Raw genomic sequence first — 26,752 nt, 5'->3', positions numbered from 1 at the left:
GGTGCTTTATTTTTATCTGTCTTTTTAATTGGGCAGATATTGAGATGAATAGAAGATCAGCTAAAAGAAGGGAAAAGAAGCAAATAGGGCTAGCTATACAATCTCTCTCAGCTATAACACTCAAGTCATAACCATACTCCAGTTCTGATTGTTTATCAAAGCAAAGAAAAATCATATGAATTGATAACTTGTATTGCTTATGAAAATACACATATAATGAAAGCTATCTCTGGCTAACTGTTTCAGCTCTAAAATTACTCATATTCTTTCCCAATACATTTGTGCTCTATCCAGAAAAGCCACTAAACATTATATGTTTATCATAAAAAAAAGATCATGTTTGAAGCAAGGATAAATATATGTATGTATATATCTCAGAAATTTCAGCAAAGAATCAGCAAACACTGTATCTCCATAAGCAAGTTTAACATTAATCATTGAAGTCCCATGCTGAAATTAATTGTATAGGTTGGACAAATCATTACCACGTGGCTTTTCAGAAAAAAACTGCAAACTTGATAAAAACTCTGTCAGATGTTAAAGTGTGCCAGCCCTCTTTCTCTTCTGTGTACCTGCTGAAGCAAGACAACACCTTTTCTTTTCTTTTTATTCCCCATAAAGCTTTTATCTGTTCTGCTCAATGTGCATCGCCTTCAATACTGAACTACTTTAGCAAGCTCAGTAGCTGTCGTTGAAGTTTTTATCCCCTTTGGAAGTCCAAGAGACCATAATTACACATGAGGAAATGATGCTTTCTGTTCACCTACACTCACGATCCTTTCTGCTTCCAAGGAAAGGATTTATCTTCCTGTCAAACCTGTCTTTCCATACAGTGAGGAAAAAAGCTCCTCTTACCTCCATGACCCCAAGTCACCGAACTTGCTTAATTAAGAGTGAAACATCTGCTCTCCCGTGCATTTTGCCCTCTGCCAAACTGGACTCTCACTTCCCTAAAGCCTGACGCTTGCCGCAAGTGTTATAAATGGGACTAATTAGGATCCTAGTTGCCCATTAACTCCCTTTTTATTAATGTGACATTTATGATAAATGCATTATATTACTTACAAATGGTTAAGATGGCACTTACACATACCAACATAAACTTTGGAGTCATGGAAGAAATCATTTGACAGTAAGACAGACTAACTACACCAGTTATAACCATGCACTGCAGCGTAGAGCACGTTCAGCTCTGAGCAGTTCAACACAAGAAATTAAGTAGTTTGGCATTCATAAAAGGGCAGGTGTGCTGGTCATCTATATTTCAACAGCAGCATCTTTTTTGCATCAGTGTAAATATCTTCAAGCATGGCTCTCTATAGCTAGGCAGCATTGTGCACTACACAAGTAGCTCATAAAAGAGGAAGAAAAAAAAAACCACAACCCTGCATTTTCTCCAACATAAAAGTCTTCAAAACCATCAAAGTTGTGATTTCTCAGTATTATTGTATCCTCTTAATTAAATCGCAAAATTCAGAACAAAATACCATGATGAACATAAATTACATAGAAATGGATTAGATTTGCATGTAACAACTGCTTCTTTCAAAATTAATTACAAATATACTGGCCTGTGTAAAGTATGCATTAATGCCCTGATTCAGCAATACATGTGCATGTTTAACTGTTCTTCCAGGCTAAGGCCAGGAGATGATTGTCTGGACAATTAATTCTAGTTCTTTCATTTGCAAGAAAACTAGTAAATCTTTGAGCAGAATTAGCTATCCCAGACTTCTTGAATCCTTTCATAGGGTTTAAAAAAATCCATATGCATAGTTTTCATCCTGTAATCCTATCTATTAAAGTACACATTATTCACCATCAAATCTATCTATGAAATCATCCAGTACAGACTATTCATACTTCCTACAGATTAAAAGCCTAACAAGAAATCAATTTCTAAAACCAAAGCATTGTTAACAAAACAAAACAAAACAAAACAAAAAAGCAAACAACAAACCAAACCAAACCTTGTCTTAAAAATCATGGCTTTGAAAGCATCCTTGCACAGAGGACATATCAGTACAATTTATAAGCCATCATCAAGCAGTTTGCTATACAATCATTCTCAAGTAAACAAACAATAAGAAAAATGTATGTTGAAGGTACAGATAAAAATGCATATTTACTTTAAAAGTCTTCATTCCTGTTCTTTCATTGTGACAACTATTTAAATTCAATCATCATGGGAGATCAAGGCACGCAACAAATGAAAGGTGTATATTCTATCCTCTCCTGAATGGAAAGGCCAGGTCTGTAGAGATAAATGCTATGGCACCAGTAAATATTTTAACGAAATAGATATTTATACCTGAAGAAGGGGAAACCAAAACAAAACAAATAGATTTTGCAGATTTTAATCACCCTGGAAGACCTATTTTCAAAGAACCACAGTATCACTTTGTTAGTCGTGGAGGGGTTGTGGGGAAAGAGGAAGAAAATCCCCAAACATGATTTTGTTGCAAACTGACAGGTAACACTAGAAAGGAGTACCAACTATTGCAACAAAACCTGACATCCCACCCAAAATTTCTCCAAAATATATAACGTCATGATATTTTTGGTATGACTGAAGATATTATTTAAATACACCATTTTTATAAAGTAGTTTATATAGTAATCTACCATCCTATTTTTTTTTTTTGTATGAGTACAGTGCACTGTTGCAAATATTTAATTTCAACCTAAGTCATTTGCTTTATTCTCCATGGTTTCCCAACAGCACTAGATCATTGATATTTCTGATTGCAGAAACAGTTGCATAAGAAGCCATTAATTTTGGTGACTCTGTAAAAATATTTAGAAGATCACAGAATTGATAGCCTGCAGTAAATACAGAAATTAATGAATTCAATAATGCCAAGAAAAACCAAAATCCCCAACTTTCTTTGCTATTATATTCTTTGCTTTCTTTGCTTTGTATTCCCAAATGACAAAAAGCATAAATAGAAACTTCCTAGGCAACCTGAACATTGTTCTTTTTACTGCTTTCCTCAATGCTGCATGATATTTAAAAATAGATAAAGTGAAATATGTTACCGGTGCTAGTGCACTGAACTTACTTTTTCAAAAACATCATACACTTTTTCCAAAGTAAATTCTACAAAGGGAACGTCTTTCCCCAGCAGAGCACTAACAATTAGATGTCACGATCTCCTACCTCGATCAAAAAGTCCCCGGTTCTCAGGCCAGCTTGCCATGCTACTCCCCCTTCATCCACAGATTCCAAGTACTGCAAAGCAGGAAAGGCTGGAGTTGGGGTGAATTCTTCAATTGGTGTGTCAGCTTTAAAAATAAATACCACATTAAAAAGATAGTTAGGGAATGCTTGAAAATACCACTTGATTAAAGGCCTATTATTGGCCATTCAAATTTATGGTTTAAAAATGGTGGGTGCTAAAAGTAAGAGGACTCTGCCTCAGATAATATCAAAATGCTGGGAACAGAGTGCAATCTCTCTGCAATAGCAAGCCACAGGTCTTCAATTCAGAGAGAAAAATGCATGCTTCTTTACTGACAGAAATTAAATCAAGCTGTATGGGGCAATAGCTGGATTCTGAGTATTCCAGGACTAGTTCATGTAAACCTTTCGTATGCCTAGCAAAATGCTTGTAACTCTGGAAACATCCAACTATAAGGGAATTATTCACTGTAGCCAGAAGAGAGCATCCAGCTGAACTAGGGGGAGAGGAGGGTGGGTAACAGGATGAAAGAGATCAAAGTAATTTTTTCTTCTAGATGTAGATGTGTATTACAAAGAAGATAGCAGCAGAAAGCACTTTTATTGAAAGGAGACACAGCAGGCCTTGCACCAGCCCTCTCTCTCTCTGTCACGTACACAGACAAGCAGAAAAGTCCTTGGGTCTTTCACCCGAGGTGCCCCCACTGTTACAGAGAAATTCAGGGGGAAACAGTTGGGCTTACACAGAGAGAGTAACCTCTGCTTAATGCACAGACAACTCATGGCAATGGGTTAACTAAAAGGTAGCACTATTGGCTTTCCTAGCAGAACTCCAAAAATATTAATTTAGCTAAAATAAGAAAAGCATTTACAACACTGAAAATCTATGGTGTCACTGGTTTGGGGGTGTGGGAAGGGGGGGAGCAAAAATGATGTCCCAGGAATGAAGATATGGAATATTTTTCATGCTCAAGCAAGGCAAGGGAGAACCCATGGAAAAATGAGGGGGAGCAAGAGGTGGGACATACCATCATATATATTTTTTAAATACAAAAGGAGCAAACTGGACTGAAAGTTAAAAAGCAAAGCATTAAATAGAATGCTTTTTTTAACTCCTGAGAATGCCATTATTTTAGATTTTAGTCTACAGAAAAGTAACATGCAGTTTAACATATGAACAGCTTTTAAAATGAGCACACTACAGGCCATGCAACATACGTGCAGCTTCTGAAGATATAAAAAAAGATCATATTTTCATACTAAAACTGCACCAATGTCACCTTGCAGAAGATCCACACCTATTTTAAACAAAACATCACTCTCTTGTCTATTTCTATTCAGAGACCTATTTAAACAGACTGACATTTGAAATAAAGAAGCAGGTTTTATAAGGAAAGCAGGTTTCCCATAGTTAGGTAAACTGCATAACAAAACAGATTAACGACAAAATATTACATATACCAACACAGTAAAAATACAGACAAAACTTTCTCCCCCCCAAATGATTATACAGTGCTTCTCCTATATAAAAACGCAAACTGCTTCAGACAGAAGCCACTAAAATCTATCTGAGTAGTACAGCATACAGAAAATCCTGTTGTCTAGCAACCAAGTGCACCAAGAATAATTCCTGCTTATATTCAGAGATGTATAAATTTCTTCATGCCCGTGCACATTACACACACACACACACAAAAGCACATACCTTTTGCCCCTCTGAGCACAAATCCAAATCCTTCATTGTCTTTTTTCTGCAGGACCACTGCCTTTTCTTCTATTATGCAGTCACTGTAGAGAGAATTCCGAGGATAGCGACCATTATTACATCCCTTCATCACCACTGTAGTAGCTGCTCCTCCAGTGTGCAGGTTCATCATCATCACAGCCCGTTAATCAAATAATATTGCAGTAACCAAGCATGGGAAAATATATAACAAATAGCAGCAGGAAGATGACAAAGACTAAGCCTGATGATAAAAGAGAACATGACAATGCAACTTAAAAAGAATAAAAAAGGCAGAGAGGAAAAAGAAAGAAGAAGAAATCATGCATGGTGGTTTGTGTTCTATATGAATGACTGAATGAACATGTGATCATGTAATCTGTGGGCTAGCTAGGACTCTAAAAGGAAAAAAAGTAAGTGAACTGAACGACAGTATCATTAATAAACTCCTCAATCGTGGATGTACCAGATGCATCTTCTAGTGAAGCCAAAATGAAACCAACCAGAAGAAAAATGAGGCAGCATTTTAAATTTAAAGATAATATATTATGATTTTATATAAGCTAACTAAAAGGCACAAATATATTCTGAAAGCTATGCCTTGCATCAAAAGCCCTTTTTCAATCCTATTGAATGTTGCATGCTGCAAGAATCCCACATGATCATCTGACAGCCTACAATGCTAACAACGTGCAGCTGCCTTGGCGTCATCAAGCACAAATTTCCACAGCATCAAGAATCTGCATAATTGAAATAGTAACAAGACATGCACAATCAGGAAAACACATTTCTAAGGAATATTTCCCATCTCCTGAACAACAATTAATATTAGAAAACAAGGCGATGGTTTAAAGGACTATTTATGTAAGCAGCATGCCCTTAAAGAGAAAGTAGCCTTAGGAATCTTACTGTCATTGGCTAAGAAAAAAGTAGACAGGGGATGAAAAAAATGCATAAAATCCATGTTAAAATGGGACATTTTATATACAGAGAGCAATCTGTAAAAGCCTTGAATTGTTTTGTGACTTTCATTAAACATTTGATTACTAAAAATAAGCTCAAAATAAAAAACAAAAATAAAAGGGGGGGGGGGGAATTTTGAACATTCTTTTAGGTACTTTTAGGTGTAAACTCATCACACAGCACAAGTTGCAAGGCATTCTTCTGAATAAAGACAGTGTCAGGGGTTAAGTATTCATGAATCGTAAGCACCGCAAAACACTAGTAAGCTGGCTTTAAAATATTTACACAACTGGTAAAGACAGGAAGAAGTATAAGCAAGTTTTATTTTCTTTTCCTAATTTTGTATTAGCCAGCTAATATTTCCACTGGTCTTGTGCAGAATTTAGTCACAAAAGCATTCAATACACAGTAAGAGACAGGAAATGCTTCATTGCCATTAATAATCCAAAAGGGGAGGAGAAAACTAATTAAAGAAAAATTGGTGTGACCTTTTTATCTAAAGCTCTTAACAAAGGCAAGGATGATGAGATGGGGACACCAATGGACAGCCTCCAAACTCCAGACCTCTCATGCATCACAGACCATTCTTTTGGTGATTTTCCAACTCTAACTGAGGGATACAACTTCTTGTTACTCCTAAAGTGGTGAGCTAATTATGGTTTCCATACTACAAAGTACTTAAATGTTATTGCATGGAATAACTCATGAATTAAAGCTACCACAACGGTGACTTCAGCTTTCTGAGCAACAGATGACCTCCATAAATACCAACAGCTTTTGAATGTGTTCTCTGACCTCCATACTATTTACCATATAATTCAGACATTACCTTTTCTTACTATGAATACCTCTGCTGTGGAAAGGATATAATGATAAAATGCATATTTCTCAAGAAAGCCAAACACTCTCCTGGTCAAGATACCGGGGTGGGATGGCATCTGCAACTCGCAGAACCCATACCATAGCACTGAAGCCCTCCATCATGCCCTAGAGTTACAGAAAAAGATATTGTACAAGTGTACTGACATATTTTCAATTCACTATCACATTTTCAAGGTTCGGGCTCCATACTTATCCACTGAAGAGCTATCAGTAAAGCTGTCTTTAGAATTTTTCTTCATATGTGGTCAAATTAATAACACCCATTTCCTTCAAGTTTCCTTCAAAACAATCAACAGCTTAATAGAAGTTAGAAGGCTTTTGAGAACCTTATCACAGAAAGTATTGTTCAAAGAAAGCCCCTTGTGTCCCCTGTCCAAACCCTTCTCTCATCTGAAATAGTTGATGTAAGGAATTCAGAAGCCTATTATCTAGGGACCTTAACAAATTTTGCTCTTATTCTTTATTTTTTTGTCAACAAAACAAATTCATAGTATCATTCATTAAAAAGCTGAAATTCCAAAAGCAGATCATGGAAAATTTCTTGGGTGCCATTCACCTGATCTATGTTACATATCTATGCCCCATCCAATAAAAAGAAAGAAAAAAAAAAAAAAGGAAAAATAAATAAAAAGGAGCATTTAGGGTCCATTCACAATCAATTAATGAAATGAACAGGCATTTAGGCATTTTCAAAGTATGCTTACCTGATCATAACATAGACATATATGATTGTTCAGATGAAAAATATGACAAGCAACTATGATTTTCCCTTCCTGTTCAGCACATTTATTGTAACAACTAACCAGTTTTAGACCTCCATTTACACATGGCAAGTGGGAATACTAAACCAACAAAACGTTACAAAGTTTTGTGTTTTACATGGAAATGAAAGAGGAGAAGCACAACATGAATGTTTGTACAAATTGATCTCTACTACTTGACAAATACAGGCTTATAATACACTGTTCCAGTGATGTACTACTTAGGGAAAACTTCGTCACAGCCTTTAAAGCAAAAATGTAGGTTTGAAAATAAAACACACAAAACAAAACAGATGTATAGCCATTTCTTCTCATTTATGTAGTAGAAGAAGGGAACCCGCAATAATCTTATGTTACGAACAGTCAAAAGTTGTTTAAAGGAGTCACAGCAAGCAAATTGATTCCCTACTCCAGCGTTGCAGAGCCAAGAACTAGAGGCAGAAAAAGGATGGAAAACCAATGTGCACATACAAAGTAACTGAATTTGCAACCCCTACACCCCTTCTCCCACCAAGCTCCCTTACACCTCAGGACGGGAGGAATTTTTGGCAATATTCCTTTTTGCTTGCTTTGCCATGGCAGCATTCCCTTTTCTCAGTTTCAGACTGGACACATGCACTGAAGACAAGTGGAAGGTCTGTTCACAGTCTGCTTGGTCCTGGCAGGCAAAGTGGTGCCAAATGTAAAAGTAGGTCAAATTTTCTCACAACCAGCCTTGTTGGCAGCAGTTTTTCTGATCCTGAAGGTGTAAGTACTCAGCAACAGAATGCATATAGGTTTCAGCTATCAGTGACAAACAAAGGAGACATCCTGTTACAAGCCTGTTCAGAAGTCTGATCTCAAACAGGAAGAAGCATTCCTTTGCAGATGCTTTGTGTGCAGTGTGTGGCTCTACATGAGGCTGAATGGTCCCTGCTACCTGTGATATAATATATGTCAAATTTCAATATGTAAAAATCTTTATTTTAAAATCAATAGCTCATTACTTACATGGGTGACACATTACTTTAACTTTGGGCTGTATAAATCCAGGATTCGTTACATACAAAGTTAAATGCAAAATACATCTATAAAACGCAGAATATTTCTGCATGTGGTACTGTGACAAATCTTAAATATAAAAACTTTAAGCCTTCCCCCAAAAAGTCAATCTAAAACCACTTTTTCTCTATAAAAACACTAAGTATTAGAAGATATACTTATTCATGTGCTTCTCTAACACTTCAAGGCTGAAGAACTGTGCACAGCTGTTAGACTTTCCATAATTTTATAGCCTTACCAATGGAGACAGGGAAATAAAAAGACCGGTCAGACAGCTGTGATTTGAACACAGAACTCATTCAACATAAAAGCCATTATTTGTGTAGACTTTTCAAGACAGCAAGAAGTTCTGCTTCACTAACAGCCCATTCAAATAATACTTGAGGTAGGTGGTAGAAGTGTTAAATCCTTCAAAAAGACCTTATGAAGAAAATAAAGGTTGAAGCACTGGTTCATGATGGAGGCACAACCATGAAACTTAGCTTCCATTTCACAACTAGAACAACTACCCCCCATCTTATCGCATGAATTACTCCAAAACAAAAGTCAAAACACTAAAATACAGAGATGGAAACCATCAGAACTGTAGAATATGGTTAGGCAAGTTTGTATTGTGTGTATCGTTGCTGATTTCAATCTAAAAAACAGCACATAGAGTACACTCCAATGGAGATAATCATCATTTCCTGGAAACAAAAATAGTTACTTGGTCTATTGTCTATGTCTCCCTAAGGTAGAGAAAAAAAATATGAATTTAAATGGGAAATGTTTTCTTTATTCTCTCCAATTGTGCAGCCCTTAGAAATATCATCTAGATCTAACCTTTCCAGCATTAACAAACTGGACTACCATTTTCTAAGGCAGAAAAGTTATCCAACGGCTCACACGTGAGATTCAGACAATTCTGTCAACAATGGAGTAGCCTTCTCAGCCCACAAACCGTTCAGTCAGATGGCTTGCTCTACCCATGAGTGAGAAGTTATCCTCACTAAGCTCATTTCTTTCAGTAGGTGACGCAAATCAAAATAATTTTTTCAAACCTTTTTTTGTCCTCTCTGCAGCACTCCTGCAATTTCATTTTTCTGGGAAAGATCTACTCAATACACTGCCAGCTTCATGTTAGAAGAATCAAACCACAGCCCACCCCCTCCCAGAAAAGGAAAAGCCTCTTTTAATTGTCACTAGATGCAATAAACAATACCTTAACCTTTTCATGAATTGATACACAATATCTGAAAAGCAATTGCACCAATTCCTTTCAGGCTTAGACACTCAATTTACAGAGGCTAGGTTCAAGCCCATAGAAGGGTATGCTGGAAATCTATTCAAGAGGAAGTCTTTATTGCATTTTCTGCCAGTCAGTCCCAGTTAAAAGCACATGAAGAATGTTTTCTCTGAATACTCTCTGAAGACAGGAAGTTACCTGTCTTGATACCATGTAAAATTGAAATGATGTGTACAGCAAATCTTATTGTAACATATAGGAGACTTCCAGTGGAAAAAAACTTTTCCTGTCACTACTGGAAGAGGTCAACCTTTCCATTTATAGTCATCTACTGTAATGACTTCAGGAAAATTAGCTAATTCTAGTAATTAGGGCCTTCAAGATTAATGAAGACTCTGTATTTGATTGCTCATGATTCCTGGACATTTATCATCCAGCTGAGAGTCTCACAGAAGAACTTTCACAGCTCATGTAGCACACAGAACAGGAATTACTTGTTCAAGAGGTATTAGCTACAACAATAAGCATGCTTTTTTGCACAGCAAATGGAAAAATACACAGATGGTCCCCACCTAACCCACTTACAAACCAAACAGAAACAGCAAGATGTAGTCAACCGTATATCCAAACTCACAGTAATCTCTCCGTAATATGCTGCCGTCCCATGCAGAGATTCCCTTATGTGATGATATCTTTTACTGCACTGTAATGCAATTTGCATCCAAATTTTTTTTGTTTGGTAAGGAATAGCCTTAAACAGTAACAGGATGCTATGCTAAAGAATAATATACAACTCAGTGCTACTGTCTTCAATAGAATCTTTTCATAGGTTTTCATGATAATGTCTTAAATAACCAGTAATAATTTCTATTTTGGTGAAACATTTTATCCTTTTTCAGCAGGTGCTTACTTAATGTATTTTGCTTTTCTCAACTATTTATTCCCATCTTCCAACAATACTGTTTTTTGTAAGCAGCATACACCAAAACCACATGCGTAGTATTTATGCTGTACAACTGATCAATCCTGCCAATATCTTTTCAGTCATATAAGACAAGTCTAAATGATTTTGCTTATTCTGCAGAAGAACATATGCTTATCTGGAAGTTTATAGCAAAATGTGATTGGGAGAAGGGCTGTATGAAAATATTTTCAGATACATACTTGATAACTACCGCAATCTTATACTCAAGGTAGACTCAATTTGTCATTAGAACAGAAATACGGGGGGCATACTAAATTTTAAATTGATAAACTCCTTATTAGGAAGTGGAAGATAGAAGTCCAAGGAATATTAATGATGGAACAATAATTAAAATGTAAAGAAAGAATGAATAGATTCACACAGAAGAACTAAAAACACTGGCTCATCTTTTCTACTCTTCAATATCTGGGGTCATGAGATTCTCACAATAGGATATTTCAAGAAAAACGCTGCTCCTGTTCTGATGCTTACTACTACTCTTGCATTCCAGCTTGAGAGGTGCTCTTAAATTGCAGCATCCAGTGATAGAACATCTTTACTAGCATGTTCAGCAGTTCAGTGTTTCACAGCCTTACTGGCACAGCTGGCACTCAAACAAACAAAACAGAGAAGGAAAAAAAAGGCCAGCGCCCCTGCCCTTCCACTGCTATTCTCTCTCACTTTATTATCTGGCAAATAAATTCAAATTGCAATAGAAAAGATGTATTATAATTCTTCATTAGCCAACATAACATTTCCTCCATGGCTGAAAGGCTAAATCAGCATATATTCTCCAGCTAGCTGTGTTCAGGCCCCATAAAGGAAGGGGAAAGGAAATGAGGATACTTTGGCAATACTCTATATACTTCCGTTATCTATATATTCTTTTTTCATATCTCTTGTATCAGTGCTGTTCCTACAGAGTTCAGTAAGCATCACTTCAGTCATGAGAAATGCAAGGCTGCGTATTTTCCATTTAAATTCATTTGTTGAATAAAGAGGTATATGCCAAACAGTTACACAAAAGGAGAAACACATATGCATTCCCTAGTTTCTATATTTCACAAGTCTCCTTTCTACTGTGAGGACATTACAGGCTATAGCAAAGCCTGACAGCATAAATAACTTTTTCCACTTAAAAAGATGTTTCACATTTTTCAACAAGTATTTAAGTTGTCTTTATTGGATTTTGAATACTTGATAACCTGAACACCTCTTCCCTAAGTTAACAAAAAGGAAAAATATCAGCTACAAAGTGATTTTTTAAGCATTAGAAAGTCAGAAAGATTATGCTGTTTTTTCCAGTCCTATGATTGACAGAGTTGCCCAGAAGATGAACCAGCAATAGAAGAGACAACCTATTCTAAAGAGAGTAACAGTGCTATATACCACCATGAATTTATGCTATAAGACATTTCAAAGAAATGCACCTTTTAAAAGAGAAACATTAAATTTTAAGACACAGACAGAAGTTATGCAATTTTTCTTTATGTAGAAGTAAGGATAAACTTTCTCCCTGTATATGTGTGCATCAGTCCACATTCTTTTAGCCAGCTTTTAATTGCATATCATATTCTTTGGTATGTAATGAGAAGATATTAGGTAATCTGAAATAATACCCAAGTCAGTTGATTTGGCTATTTTTTTCTCTGTTTTCATCTTAAGTTCCTGAAATTGTGATCAGTAAAGTAACATACTGGTATGGCAAAATGGGAAGTCAAACAAATTCCTGGAAATAAAAATCATTCATAAAAATCTGATTTTATATTATGGGAAAATCTTGGGATAGGTTATGAAGTAAATGATGAAGTCACAATCCTATATATAAATATAACACAATGAGTGTATATAGTCATAATCTTTTTTTTTTTTTCCTTTTTCCCAAAAAGAGAAATATTATTTTCTTGCATTTGTACTGGTAGGGAGAAAAAAGCATGGTGAAGGAAGGGTGGCAAAGTGAGATTAAAAAATGAAAAGCTTCATTCCCTTATCTTAATTAATAATTTCATTTGTATTTTAAAAATGAATAGTCAATTCAAGTACCTCACAAGACAAAGTAAAAACTAAACACGAAACATTTGGGTAGGTGTCATTCTAGTACACAACATGAGTATTTTATAATACAGAGTCCTTCAAACCATTTCATACAGCTGTTCTATCAGTCAGTATTTTGGGCTACAGCACACACCATTTATACCTGATACTTAGTGGCAATTTTCAGTTGTAATTATCAAGCATTTGAGCAACCTAAGCCTGCACTATGAAAATATTAATATTCATTGCTCATACTATGAGCCTTGAATAAATAAACAGAATGTACAAATACCTACATATGTTTAAGTAACAAGAATATTTCTCCTTCCTTATTGCATTTGTCTACCCAAATCAGTTGCAGTTCTAGCCCCTGCTATTATTACCATCAAAGCACACAGAAAGAGGAATTTTATCTCTAAGCATCTTAATAAAGTATTTACACAAAATGAATAATTTCAGCTATTAATAACAACACTGCCTCTCTATATAGCTTTTTTATTCAATAATTTTCCACATGTTTTTGCTAAAGTCCATATTCTCACAGCAACCACAGCAACAAGGAAAATAACTTTTTCAAGGTTAGTAAATAGGACAATTAAAAAAGGTAGAACCAGTGACGTAAATCTAGATTTATTCAGATTTAAATAATGGTATGAACATACAAAAACATAATTATATACACCAATACAGATCTTCTCTAGCTGACACAGCATCTTAACTAGTTCATGAAGCCTGATAATCTCTATTCTTATCTCAGAGTTGGCACGCATCAGACAGGACTTGGAATTTTTTTCTTCCCTTTTTAGCAAAAGCCAATGCAAGCACAAGCACAGCCATGCTGGGTCAGACCCAATGTCCTGTCTCTGCCAAAGGCCAACAACACAGAAGGGTGCAAGAGAAAGTCAAGCATATTTGGTGCTTTACCAGAGCATTCCACTAGCCTCCAACTAAGCTCTTGTCTACTTACTCCTTGTCTTACTGAAAAGCAAGGCCCACTTTTTCCCTTCTTCTTGTGCAGTATTGTCATCACATTTTGGCACATTTCATGGTAATGCAGGGGATTGTACCAGCCTTCCTCAGAATCTCTTGACAAGTGTTTCTATAGTACACTTCAGTCAACATTCCTTACTTCAGCTTCAAACTTCAAATTAAATTTAAGGGATCCCTCAGGGTTTCCATCATGCCCTGTTCTCTACGAATTATATTCCTCCTGTCCTGCATTTCCTGGAAACTAACTGCAGTACTAGCCACAAGAAATCTGAGTAGCCCTGACTGTTCATTTCAGCTTTACAGACATGAGTATTTCACTTAAAGTTCTACATTGTACAGAAGTGCACAGAGCTTTATTCATCAGCATTAAAATTCCTGTAAGATATTATGACACTTGCATATAAGGCATATGTTACAAATAAGTTTCAAATTCTGGCTCAAAACAAGCAAGGTATTACCAAATGCATAGAGTTAAGTTTTTTTCCAAAAGCATTTCCTCACTTTTTTCTTCTCCAAGTGCTTTAGAAGACAGTACAGAGTGCTAAAGTTATATTTTTTAGGTTTTTACCGTAAACTGAAGAGGGGGCTACAATTAGAGCTTAATCTGCATGTATACCTTTAACAAATCCTGGCTAATTACCATATTATTTTACAGCCTCATTAACGTTGAAAAGGAGGCAACATCTTTGCCTTTAATCTGAAATATATTTCCACCTCGACCATTTCTCTAATTACACTAAAATCCTTCAGTTATTTTAAGCCTACTCCAAATTGTTTGCTTATCTGCAAACCAGCTTGAGAAATGTCCATCCTAACAGTTTCCTGTCTAACAGAATTATAGTTTTCAGTAATTCTGTCAAAGCATGGCCAGTTTAGGCCACAACTTTGGTAGCAACAGCAAACAATCACTGACTTACAGATACCAGCTGATGAAGAGAAAAAGCTCTGTGTTATTTAAAATGGCAATTCCTTTTCTTAATTAAGTTAATGTTCAACTGGAATCTCTCCATATTGTCCCCTTTCCTTGCTTGCTGGTTGAATTGCAGCTTAATATCTGGAAATACATAGCATTTATATTGTACATATTGGAGATAGGGTAAAAATTTTGGTTTAGTTTTTCAAGCAACTTGGGTGCCTAACCTAAGATTCATAGAGTTTAATTTTAAGTGTATTCTAAAATTTATGTTATTTGAGTTGTTCACAGTACAGACATAAACCACCTCTGCTACAACTTGCACCCTTGCAACTTGTCTATAAATCTGACAGTGCTACTCTATCAGTCACTGGAACTGCTAGTTTAAAGGATCACATAAGCTGCTCAGTATCAGCCCTAGTTTTCAATGGTAGCATAAAACTCTTTATTCTGAGGCCTGTTATCTGTGCTCAACATGCTTTTTTATTTCACAAATAAATTAGAAGATACACAGGTAAGAGTCTTTTTTTTTTTTTTCCCCCTAAATATGCAGATACCACTATTTGCCAGTGCATGTACATGTACTTACTATAAGCTTCATTATTCTTCTGTTGGGAAATTTTCCATGAAATCAGTTTTAGTGAAATGTTTACCTCTTAAAACAAATCTTTTGTCCATATTTTATCAAAGGCTTAACTTAGACTAAAGATTATTTCTCCAGAATGCAGGATGCAATTCTGTGTAAGAGTGTGCAGGTACTCCTGCAATATCACCAGCTCTTCCACCAGTACATCTGCCCATTGTTCACATCTAACATCCCCACCCAGGTGCCACAGCCTCTGAGGACACACCTAGTGTCCAAAAGGCTTGGTAAGGAACTGTTCTATTTGTCAGGTTCACATTCATCGGTGATATAAGGTACAGGTTTAAGTCAAAGCAGTCTATCAGAGACTGAAGCCCAGGTGAACACCGACACCAGCTTGCTTCCTCTTTAGCAGGTCCCTCATTCTAAATTGGGTGGAAGCAAAGCCCACAAAGAAATACAACTCCAGAACATCAATTTTGTCCTAAGCAAGACATCCTCCTTCCATCATCCTTAATGATGAAGAACTTTACAGTGACCCTTTTCTGACTTCCTTATAGCTTTTTTTTTTTTTTTTTTTTTGAACAGGATAAAATGACGTGTTGCCTGCCAGTCACCTTTAGAATTTGCCATGTAGATCAAATTTACCAAAGGCAACAAATATTTGCGAACTCTGGCTAGAGGGAGGAAAAAAAGTGATTTAAATTTTTGCTCCCTCTGGAGGAAAGCCCAGAGTACAAGCTCAACTGTTATTTGTTCCTCTTGGCCTGCCAAAACTTGAAAATGCATCACTTACAATCAGAGGCACCATATGTCAGCTTTTGCTCATCTAGTGACTAGGTGAGAGGAAGGCAGCCAGAGGTGTAACAGGGCAAGGAACTAAAGGTCACACAGAGGAAGCTAAGTCATCACAGTGGAGGCTGGGACATGCAAATGTAAAACACTAATTGTTAGAAACTTAATCATTCTCATTTTCTCAGAAAATCAAACATTTTATCTCCTGTTTTCTTCTGCTCTATCCTTGCATTTAATTATGTGGCTCCTGCTTCTAACTAACCTGGTATATCGCCCTCACAATCTTTTCTTGTGTCCTCACCTTCTGGCATTTCCACTCCTTTTCCCTGTTTATTTTTACTTCTCTCTTACTTTAATTCAGAAAACTTTATTCCTCCCCATGCAGAGGACATGGGCTATAGGCTGCTGCTTTCAGTTCCATCACCTAAATCCGTCCTGTCCTCCAGCAGCCCGCAGGAGAAGTGACAGAGAAAATATTGCTGAACTTGAGTGCATCAATGGCTCTGCAGGAAATGGCCCATGTATCCAATCACGGCCTTGACAAATTGGATCTTCAAGTACCTATAGTTACACTGTTTAATTTTTAAAATTGTGAAGTAATACAATTTAATTTAAAGTTTAATGTTGCTCTTGGAAACTGTTGGTCTTTTCTTTAAAACATTTTACTTCTAAAAAATTACCCCTTCTAGCCCAGAAAATGTCTCAAAAATTTAATTACTAGTTGCAAAATTATTAGTTGCTAAAAGCAGAATCTTACTGAAGTGTTTTAAAAAAACTTTACTATTAAGATAGTAAACAACTTAAAAATGCATTTACCGGTTCATGGAAACTCCTACCACTCACCGTGGAGTATTGCATCTCACTGTAATTGCATTAGACTTTAATATGCATCTTCATGCAATTATAGCGCAGATTTGAACAAAGAGATACTACAGTTCAGATACATACATACATGCCCTCTTTACCTACTATTTTAGCAACTACTTTAAATATTATCTGTAGTCACCAACATAAAAAGCTCAGTCATGGCAGCATACAACAGCAGGGGAGCCAAAGTGCAAAGTTGTTTATTAGCAAGTCAGATAATTTGCATTAGAAATTAAGTAATAGTAAATGAAAGACTTCACATTTTATATCTCCACCTGTTTCACAAAATGCTACAATGCCTTAATTATTGCTTAAACATATATTTAATTTCCAAAATTGAATTAAATTACATTCTTCAAGTTGATGAGGCACAAAGTATTAAAAATGAGCTGCCCTTGTCTTTCTACTGCACATTAATAAAGAAGTTCAGCACAACCAGACTATCATACTGAATGTAAAGAAACTAATTCAGTACAGGCATCAGGCAAGCCCCTCAAATATCTTTAGAAATAAAAGAACAATTAACACCAGAAAAGAACATTTTACACTTTTTGCATTTCACAATTTGGTTAGTGCTACTTGTTCCCTATGCCTGAAAAACTCAAGAGCAACCCATGTGCAGAGATTTTACGCCCTTAAAAACTCACCAAGCATTCAGATGTAAACATATCGCTACATCATGTGAACGCACATTATAACTATAAGCATTTTCAGGTATTTTTACCAGCATCTCCTTGACAAAGTTCAAGCCTCATATTAAAAAACAAGCAAACAACCCCCCCCCCCCCCCCCCCCAATTATTGTTTACTTCTTTCCATCAAAGAAAATAAAACCAAGGATAATGCTTAAAACCTATGCCAGCACACTGTAAGATTCCTTTCAAGTTATCAAAGAGATGAACTGAACAGTACACACTTCATAGAAAACATTAGTACAGCAGAACTGGTACCATCCAACAGAAAAACAGAAGAGGCCAATTATGTCAATACAGAATCCCCTCTTCTGGGTAAGGGCACTGATATCAGTCTCCCTCAGACTCTTCAGGCCTAGGGGGAACCAACGTGGAGAAAAAAAAAAAAAATTTTTAAAAAAAATTAAAAGCTCTTAAACATTCCTTCAATGGGTAAAGACCCATTTGCCAGTATTTAACAGATTGCTGCCGAGAGCTGCACACAAGCAAGCAGTCCTCAGTAAGTACATCTGCTCGATTCCCCACGCCAAGGAAACAGTACCACGGCTGAGCCACAAGCAGGAAAATGTCCCTTTGCTTCCTCTCTGGTGCTGAAGACCTTTTGACTTGCAAGAACCAGAGGTCTTCAAAAGGTTTCCATTCATTTTAAATGTATATTTTGTATATTTGTCTATAAAGTCATAATAATTGCATTTTTTCAGGAATAGGATAATATTTATATCTAAAATTTCTACATGAACCCAAATATCAAAACAGATCAAATGATTTCTGCATCAAATTGAGAGCTAAAAAAAACCCACAGTGCGTGTCACGCTTGATATTTAATGTATTAATACAGCTGCAATTACATCACAAATTTGGGATTATGACTGAGGTATTCAACGGGTAGATTCTCCAGGTTGAAAAATAAAAATATAAGAAGCACTACACAGCATGCAGAGTTCCTGGGCACTCAGCTTCAGATGCACCAAGGAGGCTCTCAGAGCTGTCTGGGATTAAAGCTTATGAAGCTCTACCTGACACTACAGATGACAACATCAACACAGAAAACGTGGGATGCACAACTGAGAGATCTCTCTCTTTTTTTCTTCTGTATTTATGAATTAGTGGGATTTTAAGGAGTTGCTTCCATCAGCTTCTAATGCTCATGAGACTAGCATGCTGCCACTGGAACCAAGTAGGGACATTAGGGTTAATGAATTAAGCTTTTAATTAAGCTTGCTTACACATACCTCCCAGACTACACAATCAAATTTTCCTTTTTTTCTTCATCCAGAAAAATAGAACAAAAACCAGAAAGCAAATCAATTCAGTCCCCTCATTAACTTTGTGGCAACCAACCTTTGAAAAGGTTATTTATTATTACATCCTCTCACGTGTGCTTTCTAAAGTGCTGTAGCCAAAGGAGCTCATGAAAAGGCACCAAGGAAATTTCTCCCATGCAGTGACGAGTACCAGTGAAAGTGGTTAGTTAAAAAAAGATGTGAATGTCAATTGGACTGTGAAGAAAGAGAAAGCACAGAAAGGTAGGGAACCTTACATTTATACCATACACTTCATAACTTTTGAAGCTGGCAATTAAAAAGTCATTCCTACTGATCTGCTGTTTCACTATTCTGCTAGTGGTGACAGGCAGATGATGCAATTAATGCAGTAGTAAAAGTTTCCACATCTGTGTTCTAAATTTTCCATATCCATGAAGGCAAATGGATAAAGTTTTCCACCAAATTAAGTTTACACTGTTTACATGCTACTGAAATTGCTCATACTATTTATGTCTGCAGAGTATTAAAACTAACAGTTACTTTATCACCAGTCACATCCTTTAAAAAGGTGCCAATAATTTACATTTGAAATTGAACAATTAATTAATCTTACACATTTTAATTTGACAACTTAGATTTGTCTTCCCTCCATTTTTCCTGACTGATTAACTCCCTATTCTATCCTGATGGAATTAGTTCCCTCACTGCAGGTTAAATAGCAGATAAATAGCAGATTAAAAATACAATTTGTAAAGGTCTAAATTGATTTTATTTATTTATTTATTTAAATTCAATGTTTATTCTATGCCTTAGTATTAATTTCTCTTATTAAACGAATTCAACTGTGATGAAACAAGACTTCATGAAAGAATTGATTTTAGGCCTACAAATAATTTTATTTGCATTAAAGGTAGTTCTGAATTTTAACTAGACCTCTGATGAATACTTGCAGCACTTCGGAAGCTTCCCCTTTGCTAGCGCACAATATTGCCCACTCAGCCTAGATAAGACAGATTGAAATAACCATTTTTCCAAACTGGACTCAGTAGTTTCCTCAGTAGTTTCCCTCAGTAGCTTCCCCCAGCTCTCAAAAACAATGTCCCACGGTTGTCAGGGCTGCTACTGACCACAGACACAGGGAAGACACAAAACTCCAGGGATGTGTTAGAGTAGTGCTGTCTTGTCTTACCTTATCTCCCTGCACCTGTGTTGGTGTACCTGCTCTTTGCCTGTGCAAGCTCTCTGCTCCTGTCTGGGGCCATAAGGCATGTCACGAAGTAGAGCCTTGGGCCACAATGTTTCCTGGGGTATGACGCCATGCTCCAGCCACTGCAGGCATGGGGCTGCCTGTAAGCTCCATCTGGCAAGGCAGAAGGAAGCTTTGGCCATCCAATTTTTCAGCTCAGCCTCCAGAGCTGCAACATGAGATGAATGTCCAGAGACATGCATTTACTCTAATTTGTCCAATAAGAACTCCTGCTACATAAGACTCGCCCATGTCCACAATTGCAACAATGCCTATCCTTCCCTTCAGTGTTTGCCTCTCTGCATAAGATTAAAGGAAATTGATTGCAAGGAATTAGTTCTCTAAAGTTTCTAATAAAACAGTAAAGAAATCCCTGTAAAGAAATGGTAACAGAAGCAGTGCCTGACAGCTGCAAGAGACATCACTTTTGCATAACAGAATTAATGCATCCCATCAGCATTTATACCAGCTAATACATTAGACTTGATAGTTTCAAATATTCTATTTGTATGATATTTAATGGTTATTTGTACTGGCAAGGAAGTCTCATTGCTTTTCTACATGTTAGTAAGCATACTATCCATTTTCCTGAAGCATTAATGTATGGATAACTCATTTCTTATGCAAAGCTGAAATAGGATTTAATGAACCTCCATTACTCAAGCTGCACATTTTCCTAAAGATGAAAAATGCCATGTACAATGTATTTTCCTGCATGTGAATAAGCCCATTAATATAGATTTCTGAACAGTATTTCTACTCAGCAATTTTTGCCTTCCTTGGAGCTGGAAGGAGAAAGTGAGGGGAGCAGACACTTCCCCTTACTCCCCCACATCATCTCTGGAAAGGAATTGAGTCAGATTTGTTAATACTTTGGTTTCAAAGCTCTTCTTAGATTTGCCTTCTAACAAATGTTTATTAAATCTTAGCTGCAAGCAGTTATATCATTTTTACTGTATTCTTCCCTTACTTTGACAGGAAACCATAACAGAAAAAGTAATCAAAGCAACACACAAATTTGGAAATATTGACTATTGTTGTTTGTTTGACATCACGTTTGCCTCTTTTTAACAATTTCCTTCCCTGAAGAAGCCCATCCTAGAAAATAAATGTACTCTACATACTAACAAGACATACTAAGCTCCTGCCATAATTAAATACAATTTTTTTCTTTACCAGCAATATGTAAGAGCCAGTAAAATTACCATTTAGATGCACAAAAGCTGATCTGCAGCCTCAGTCAAGTATCTGAAACTCAACTTCATATGCTACTGCAGTTTTAAGAAAGCAAGTCCTCATACTCTATTTTATTTAGAATAAAAAGTATCAGAACAGTGTTTTGCTATATGGCGTGTTGTAAAGGATGAAGAAAGTTTACCTTTCATCATGGTATATGTTCTCTGTAAACACGTCATTAGAGCAAGTTATTGTAAATGCCTCAGAGAAAACTTATTTCTGTTCCAGCAACTTACTAGGTTTGGAAACTCAGTCACAAAAAACAGTTTTTAGTTTTGCTTATATTATTTTTACAATTCTTGTAGAGAAAAATGTTATGCTAGTCTACTTTTCAACTGTATTTCTTGGAATTTCCCATTAATTCTACCTTCTCTCCTACCTTTCCCTTTCAATTCCTAGTTGCACTGCTGGACCGTCATTATTACCCTTCTAAATGGCTCCACTGGGATTCAGGTCTCTGTAAAAATTAGTTTTCTCCAAAATCTTACTTTACTCAGAAGCTGACAGGAGGAATCTGTTGCTTTCCCTCATACTTCTCAGACAATTAAGAGATACTGTTGACAGAATCAGGAACAATTGTAGATATATTTCATACCTAATTTCTCAATAATTAGGGAGTATGAAAACTTTCATTTTATTTGATAAACTTTCCTGCTCAGCTGTAGTCTGAATCACACAATGTAAATTTTTGAGAGCTTTGCTGTTGCATTGCACAAACAAAATACCTTAGTGGTAAAAAAATCAATCAAAGGAACAAACAAAGAAAGAAAGCACAACAATAAAAACAACAAAAAAAATGGTTTCAATGGAGCTGACATTTTCAAATGAAAACATCTTTTGTTAGAAAGCAGGACTATTTGGTATCTCTGAGGTAACATAACATGGCTATAGCTTCTAGCATTACTGAAACAACTCTATCCATTAATGTTGAAATATAGAGACAAGGCTACAGTGCTTATGATCACGAAATCTTACAAAAAGCCAACTCCACTCCCTGGAAATATAACTAGTAACCAGTTAACTTGCTTTGTAGAACAGTTATGTGTTTCATAGTAGAGACTAGGAGCTTCTTTTGGCGACTTTATCATTATTAGACTACATAGTCAATCGTATCATTGTCCAGCTGTGAAAAGCTCTGGTGACTTGGCTGACCATTGCAGGGTAATATCCATGATGTTGAAATGGGATTTCTCTTATCCCAGGTCACAGTAACCAGAACTGATGCCCTACAGCACACTGTATACTGAACAGGAACGTCAGACCCTCCAAAATGGGACGATTGTAGCCAACCCACCATCTGCTGCCCCCTCCCACTGCGTCACCAAAGCTTCCCTCTGCATCCAACATTGCAATGCTCATTCAAATTACAATTCAGTGGGACTGCAGATTTATGTATTTTTCAAATATTTACAGGCAGTAAGCAGCAGACAACAAGCAGACACTCTGCCTTTCAGAGTTTTGCACACCAACCAGCAGGAACAAGGAAGGATGTATTGGCTATCCAAACTACTTCAGCTGACTTGAACTCCACCCTCCTGCCCCAAATTGCATACAAACTATGCATAACCCTCGGAACAAAGATTAAGATCACATAATAAAAACAATTGTTACAACTTTTTTTTTTTTTCCTTGAAATAGATAGCACCACATGAAATTCTGCCATCATTGCTTTACACATTGCAGAGCTCTTCACCTACAAAAAAGGTGTTTTTCTTGAAAAGCTGTAATTAGACAGTCAGGAGAAAAGTGTAAGAGATTCCAGTACGCCACCAGTTTTCTCAAGAGGACACCAACAGCTAACTGACATTCTGCATGTTAAAAATCATCCTTCCTATCAGAAGCTAGCTGTACATCCAGTGTAATGGGAGAAGAACCTGCTTAAAAATCATGAATACTCAGGATCTAAGGTATCGTTCAGAACAACAAATTGCAAAAATTTATTTTGTTTTTCCTGTCAGCAAGTATGATTCTGCAAACAGATACAGAAGGCCAGATCTTGTGAAATACCCAGCTTAAGTGGTCCTTGACTGTGTAAGCAGCTGGAACATACAGCATCTGTGAAATGCTGATCTCTCTCACTACTCATGAAAACGCAACAGTGATACTCATTATTTCTTTGCTGTTTACTATCTTTGCATACCCATCCCATATGAAAGGGTAAACTGATAAAAAAAAAACACTTTAGATGTAGAATGATATCTTAGAAGCTCAGTTTAGTCATCTGTTTCCCTCTTTCCCTCAAAACTCTAAAACAAAAGTAACAATTAAACAAGATCGAGAAAGGTTTTGTAAATAGATTGCAACCAAAAAGAAAAAATCTTACCTTGAAGCATCAAAGCTGTCATAGGATCCGACTGTGTAGTGTCTAAACAGTTTCTTTGTTCTATCTGATCGTGTTTCTGCACAAAGAAAAGGGAACATTTAACAATACTCCTGTGCTTTTTAATCAAGCACTGCTTTCATTTGCCATTTTAAGATTGATCTTCTGCTATACATCAATTAAGAAAACCTATAGTATTTATAGCGAATTAACATGGTCTCAAGGAATTTTGAAAATATTTTTACTTTGGAGCTGAGGTATTCTTTTAACACATCACATGCATCAATTAAGCAGGGAGAATCTGTAGATCATGTATCATTTCATTTCTAAGTTTGAACATCCCAACTCCATTCTCAGAGGCAACAACTTCCTTGGACTAAGAGGCAAAATACAAGAAGAAAGAAACAAGAAAAATAAGCAACACATTTTGGACAGGTTGGAAACATAGCCAAAAAAATCCAAACCAGTATTGTTGTTGTTGTTTAAATGTACACATGCAACACAGAAAACAAAAGCTTTTCCAGCCATTTTATTTGGCATATAGAGAAGGGGGTAGGGGAAAAACTAGGCACCCACAATCATTGCCATCAATCAAATCTCACAAGAAATAGTGCTGTAAAACATGTACTACAATTATGTAGCAAAAGGAAGCAATTCAACAAACTGTGGAACAGGGGGCGAAGCAAAAAAGAAAGAAACTCTTTATTTCAGAAACGTGATGATCAAAAGAAAAAGATACAACAACAAATTCACCAAAAATTAATTTAAAACCTCAAGAATATTAGAATTTGTTATTTATGCCTTTTATAAGAGGAAAAAAATCAAAACACCCCAAAAAATCCCACATCATCCCACTGAAGCAGCTCCCATATCCTGTGGCTATCAATCTATTATGACCACAAAATTTATGTTCACAAGTATTTCTACCATCAGATTCACCAACATTAATACTGGTTTAATATGGCTATAACAGTTCAGTTTAGAACAGTATCTACAGGATGACTGACAACAGAGCTGAACATCTCTCTTCCTTGGAAATAAGCTTTCTTATTGATTTGAATGGGTATCTAGAAGAGCACCAATAAATCAAGCTTACAGGAAAGATACAGATGCTACTCTAGTATTCATTTGCTTCAGTTTTCACAGCAAAGAGCATAATCTTAAAGGCTTACACTGAAAGGCTACCACAAAGTACATATTTAAATTATACCTTTGGGGAAGGACAAATATATTGTACAGGAGGTAGGTAATTCATTGTCATGTTCTTCTTCAGATGACAGAAAAACATACAAATTTACTTCCAACAGAGGCATTCATACAGAATAAAACTTATGCAAAAAAAAAAAAAAAAAAAAAAAAGAGAGAGAGAGAGAGAGCAAGGAACATTGTTCAGTAGCTTTATGTATTACAAAACTTATTATTCAAAAAGTATCAATTTTCTGAGTCTTACTCAACCTTTACCACAATAATATTTCAGGGTATTCATTTTCCTCAGAACAGTATCTCTAGTATGAACCCTTTGTCTCTGGCTTTATCTTTCAAGGGAAGATAGTTATACAGAAACTGTGGGTTTTGAGGCAGGAAAAAGTTTGGTCTAAATACAGGCTGGACCTCAAATGCCATTAAAATTTTAGCCTAACAGACTTCAAAGAGCAAATTGAAAAGTTTCTGATTTAGCTTGTTACCATGAAATTCTCATCTGCATGGCCCAGGATTTTTTCATTTAAGGCCATCCTTGCTCTATCAAAACAGATTTTATTAGTTCTCCAAACTAGACAAAGCCCTCAAGGTAAGCCATCTCTATGTCACAACTTTTAAGGACGTTAAACGCTGCTACTCTGAGATGTAATGTCAGATGACCAAGTGCTAGTCTGCAGAGAGAAAAAATAATATATCAGTGCAGGATGACAGGCTTTAAACACCATCAAGGAGCACAGTGCAGAAGTAAGTACTGGGAAGCAGACTTTGTGAAAAAAAGAGTTGACAGAAAGTCTCTCTCCTTGCTTTAACCTTTACAGCTGACTCAAACTGGATTGTGGGACTTCAGCATATTCCAAGCTGGAGACATAAATACAAGTACACACCCAAATAGAGGAATTATGGCTGGAAATAAAGATGCAGGTTGCAGCTGGCTGACAGAGTAAGCAAGTTACTTCATAGTGGTGTACTTCCAAGATACAAGAGATGCCTCTAACAAGTACTAAGAAAAAATAGAAATATATACCTATACACAGATTTTGGAAAGACCAGCCAGCACCCTTCCTACAGGATGGCCAAAAAAGGAGAAAGTTCCTTATACAATATGAATCCTACTAGATAGTTTTGTTTACGTTTATTCTCTCCCTTTGTCATTCACCTACCAGCTGTATTTTCTGCCAGAGACACCTAAAATTTACCCCAGGCTCTAGGTCCTACTGCCCTGACCCACTGCCTTTCTGGAAAAGCCAAGAAGAGCACAGCCTGCAGCAGGACTAACCTAGCACCTACCTAGGTACAAACAAAGCTCAGCCAGGCAGCACAGTAGCTGCAGGGCTGGAGGACACCACATTGCCTTTCACAGAGTAAGAGCTGTAAGTGTAGTGAGCAGCGATGGTACCCAAGGCTACATGACACCTGCTCAAAGAGATTTGGCTTTGAAGTAGCTCACTGTATGGCTGTACCTCTCAATGTGCTGTAAGGGTCCAGTGAATTTTATAGGTCACACCTTCATCACTAAGTTGAGAAGGTTAGCTTCAAAATTCAGTGACGTGCTGTGACACGAAGGAAAAAGACCTGCATGAATTGCAGTCTATTTAATATCCTGAGACATGACCAGAAGCCACATAGAAAAACTTAAAACTGGATTCCACTTACAGTTTACCACTGGCCTATTTTCAGCAGTCGGTTAAAAATAATTAAAAGAACAAGGTATGATGACGAATATTTTGGAGCTCTTAATGCCACTGCTTGAGCCTTAAGGAGCCAGATGTTTCTTCTGCAGAAACTGTTTTCTATAGCATGATATTTCAGTGCTATTAACGAATACAAAGTGGGTGGGAGGAAAGACACAGTAAAGCAGATAGCTTTGTTCAG

General features: G+C 36.5%; 1 protein-coding gene across 6 annotated transcripts in view; it reads right to left on the bottom strand.

Moving 5' to 3' along the window:
- The window catches only part of SHANK2 (SH3 and multiple ankyrin repeat domains 2), a 347,944-nt gene that overhangs the window by 133,470 nt on the left and 187,722 nt on the right, over positions 1-26,752 (bottom strand). For all 6 annotated transcript variants that reach the window (XM_084522208.1, XM_084522207.1, XM_084522209.1 and 3 more), the window contains 3 exons: positions 23,684-23,759; positions 4,887-4,969; positions 3,161-3,285 (listed from right to left, as the gene is read on the bottom strand). In XM_084522208.1, coding sequence (XP_084378334.1) covers positions 3,161-3,285; positions 4,887-4,969; positions 23,684-23,759 — 284 coding nt within the window. The remainder of the gene's footprint in view (positions 1-3,160; positions 3,286-4,886; positions 4,970-23,683; positions 23,760-26,752) is intronic.

The sequence above is a fragment of the Aythya ferina genome, assembly GCF_964211825.1.
Source record: "Aythya ferina genome assembly, chromosome: 5".
Classification (NCBI taxonomy): Eukaryota; Metazoa; Chordata; class Aves; order Anseriformes; family Anatidae; genus Aythya; species Aythya ferina.
The sequence above is the reverse complement of the archived record's forward strand: the minus strand, read 5'-3'. Positions and strand labels throughout refer to the sequence as shown.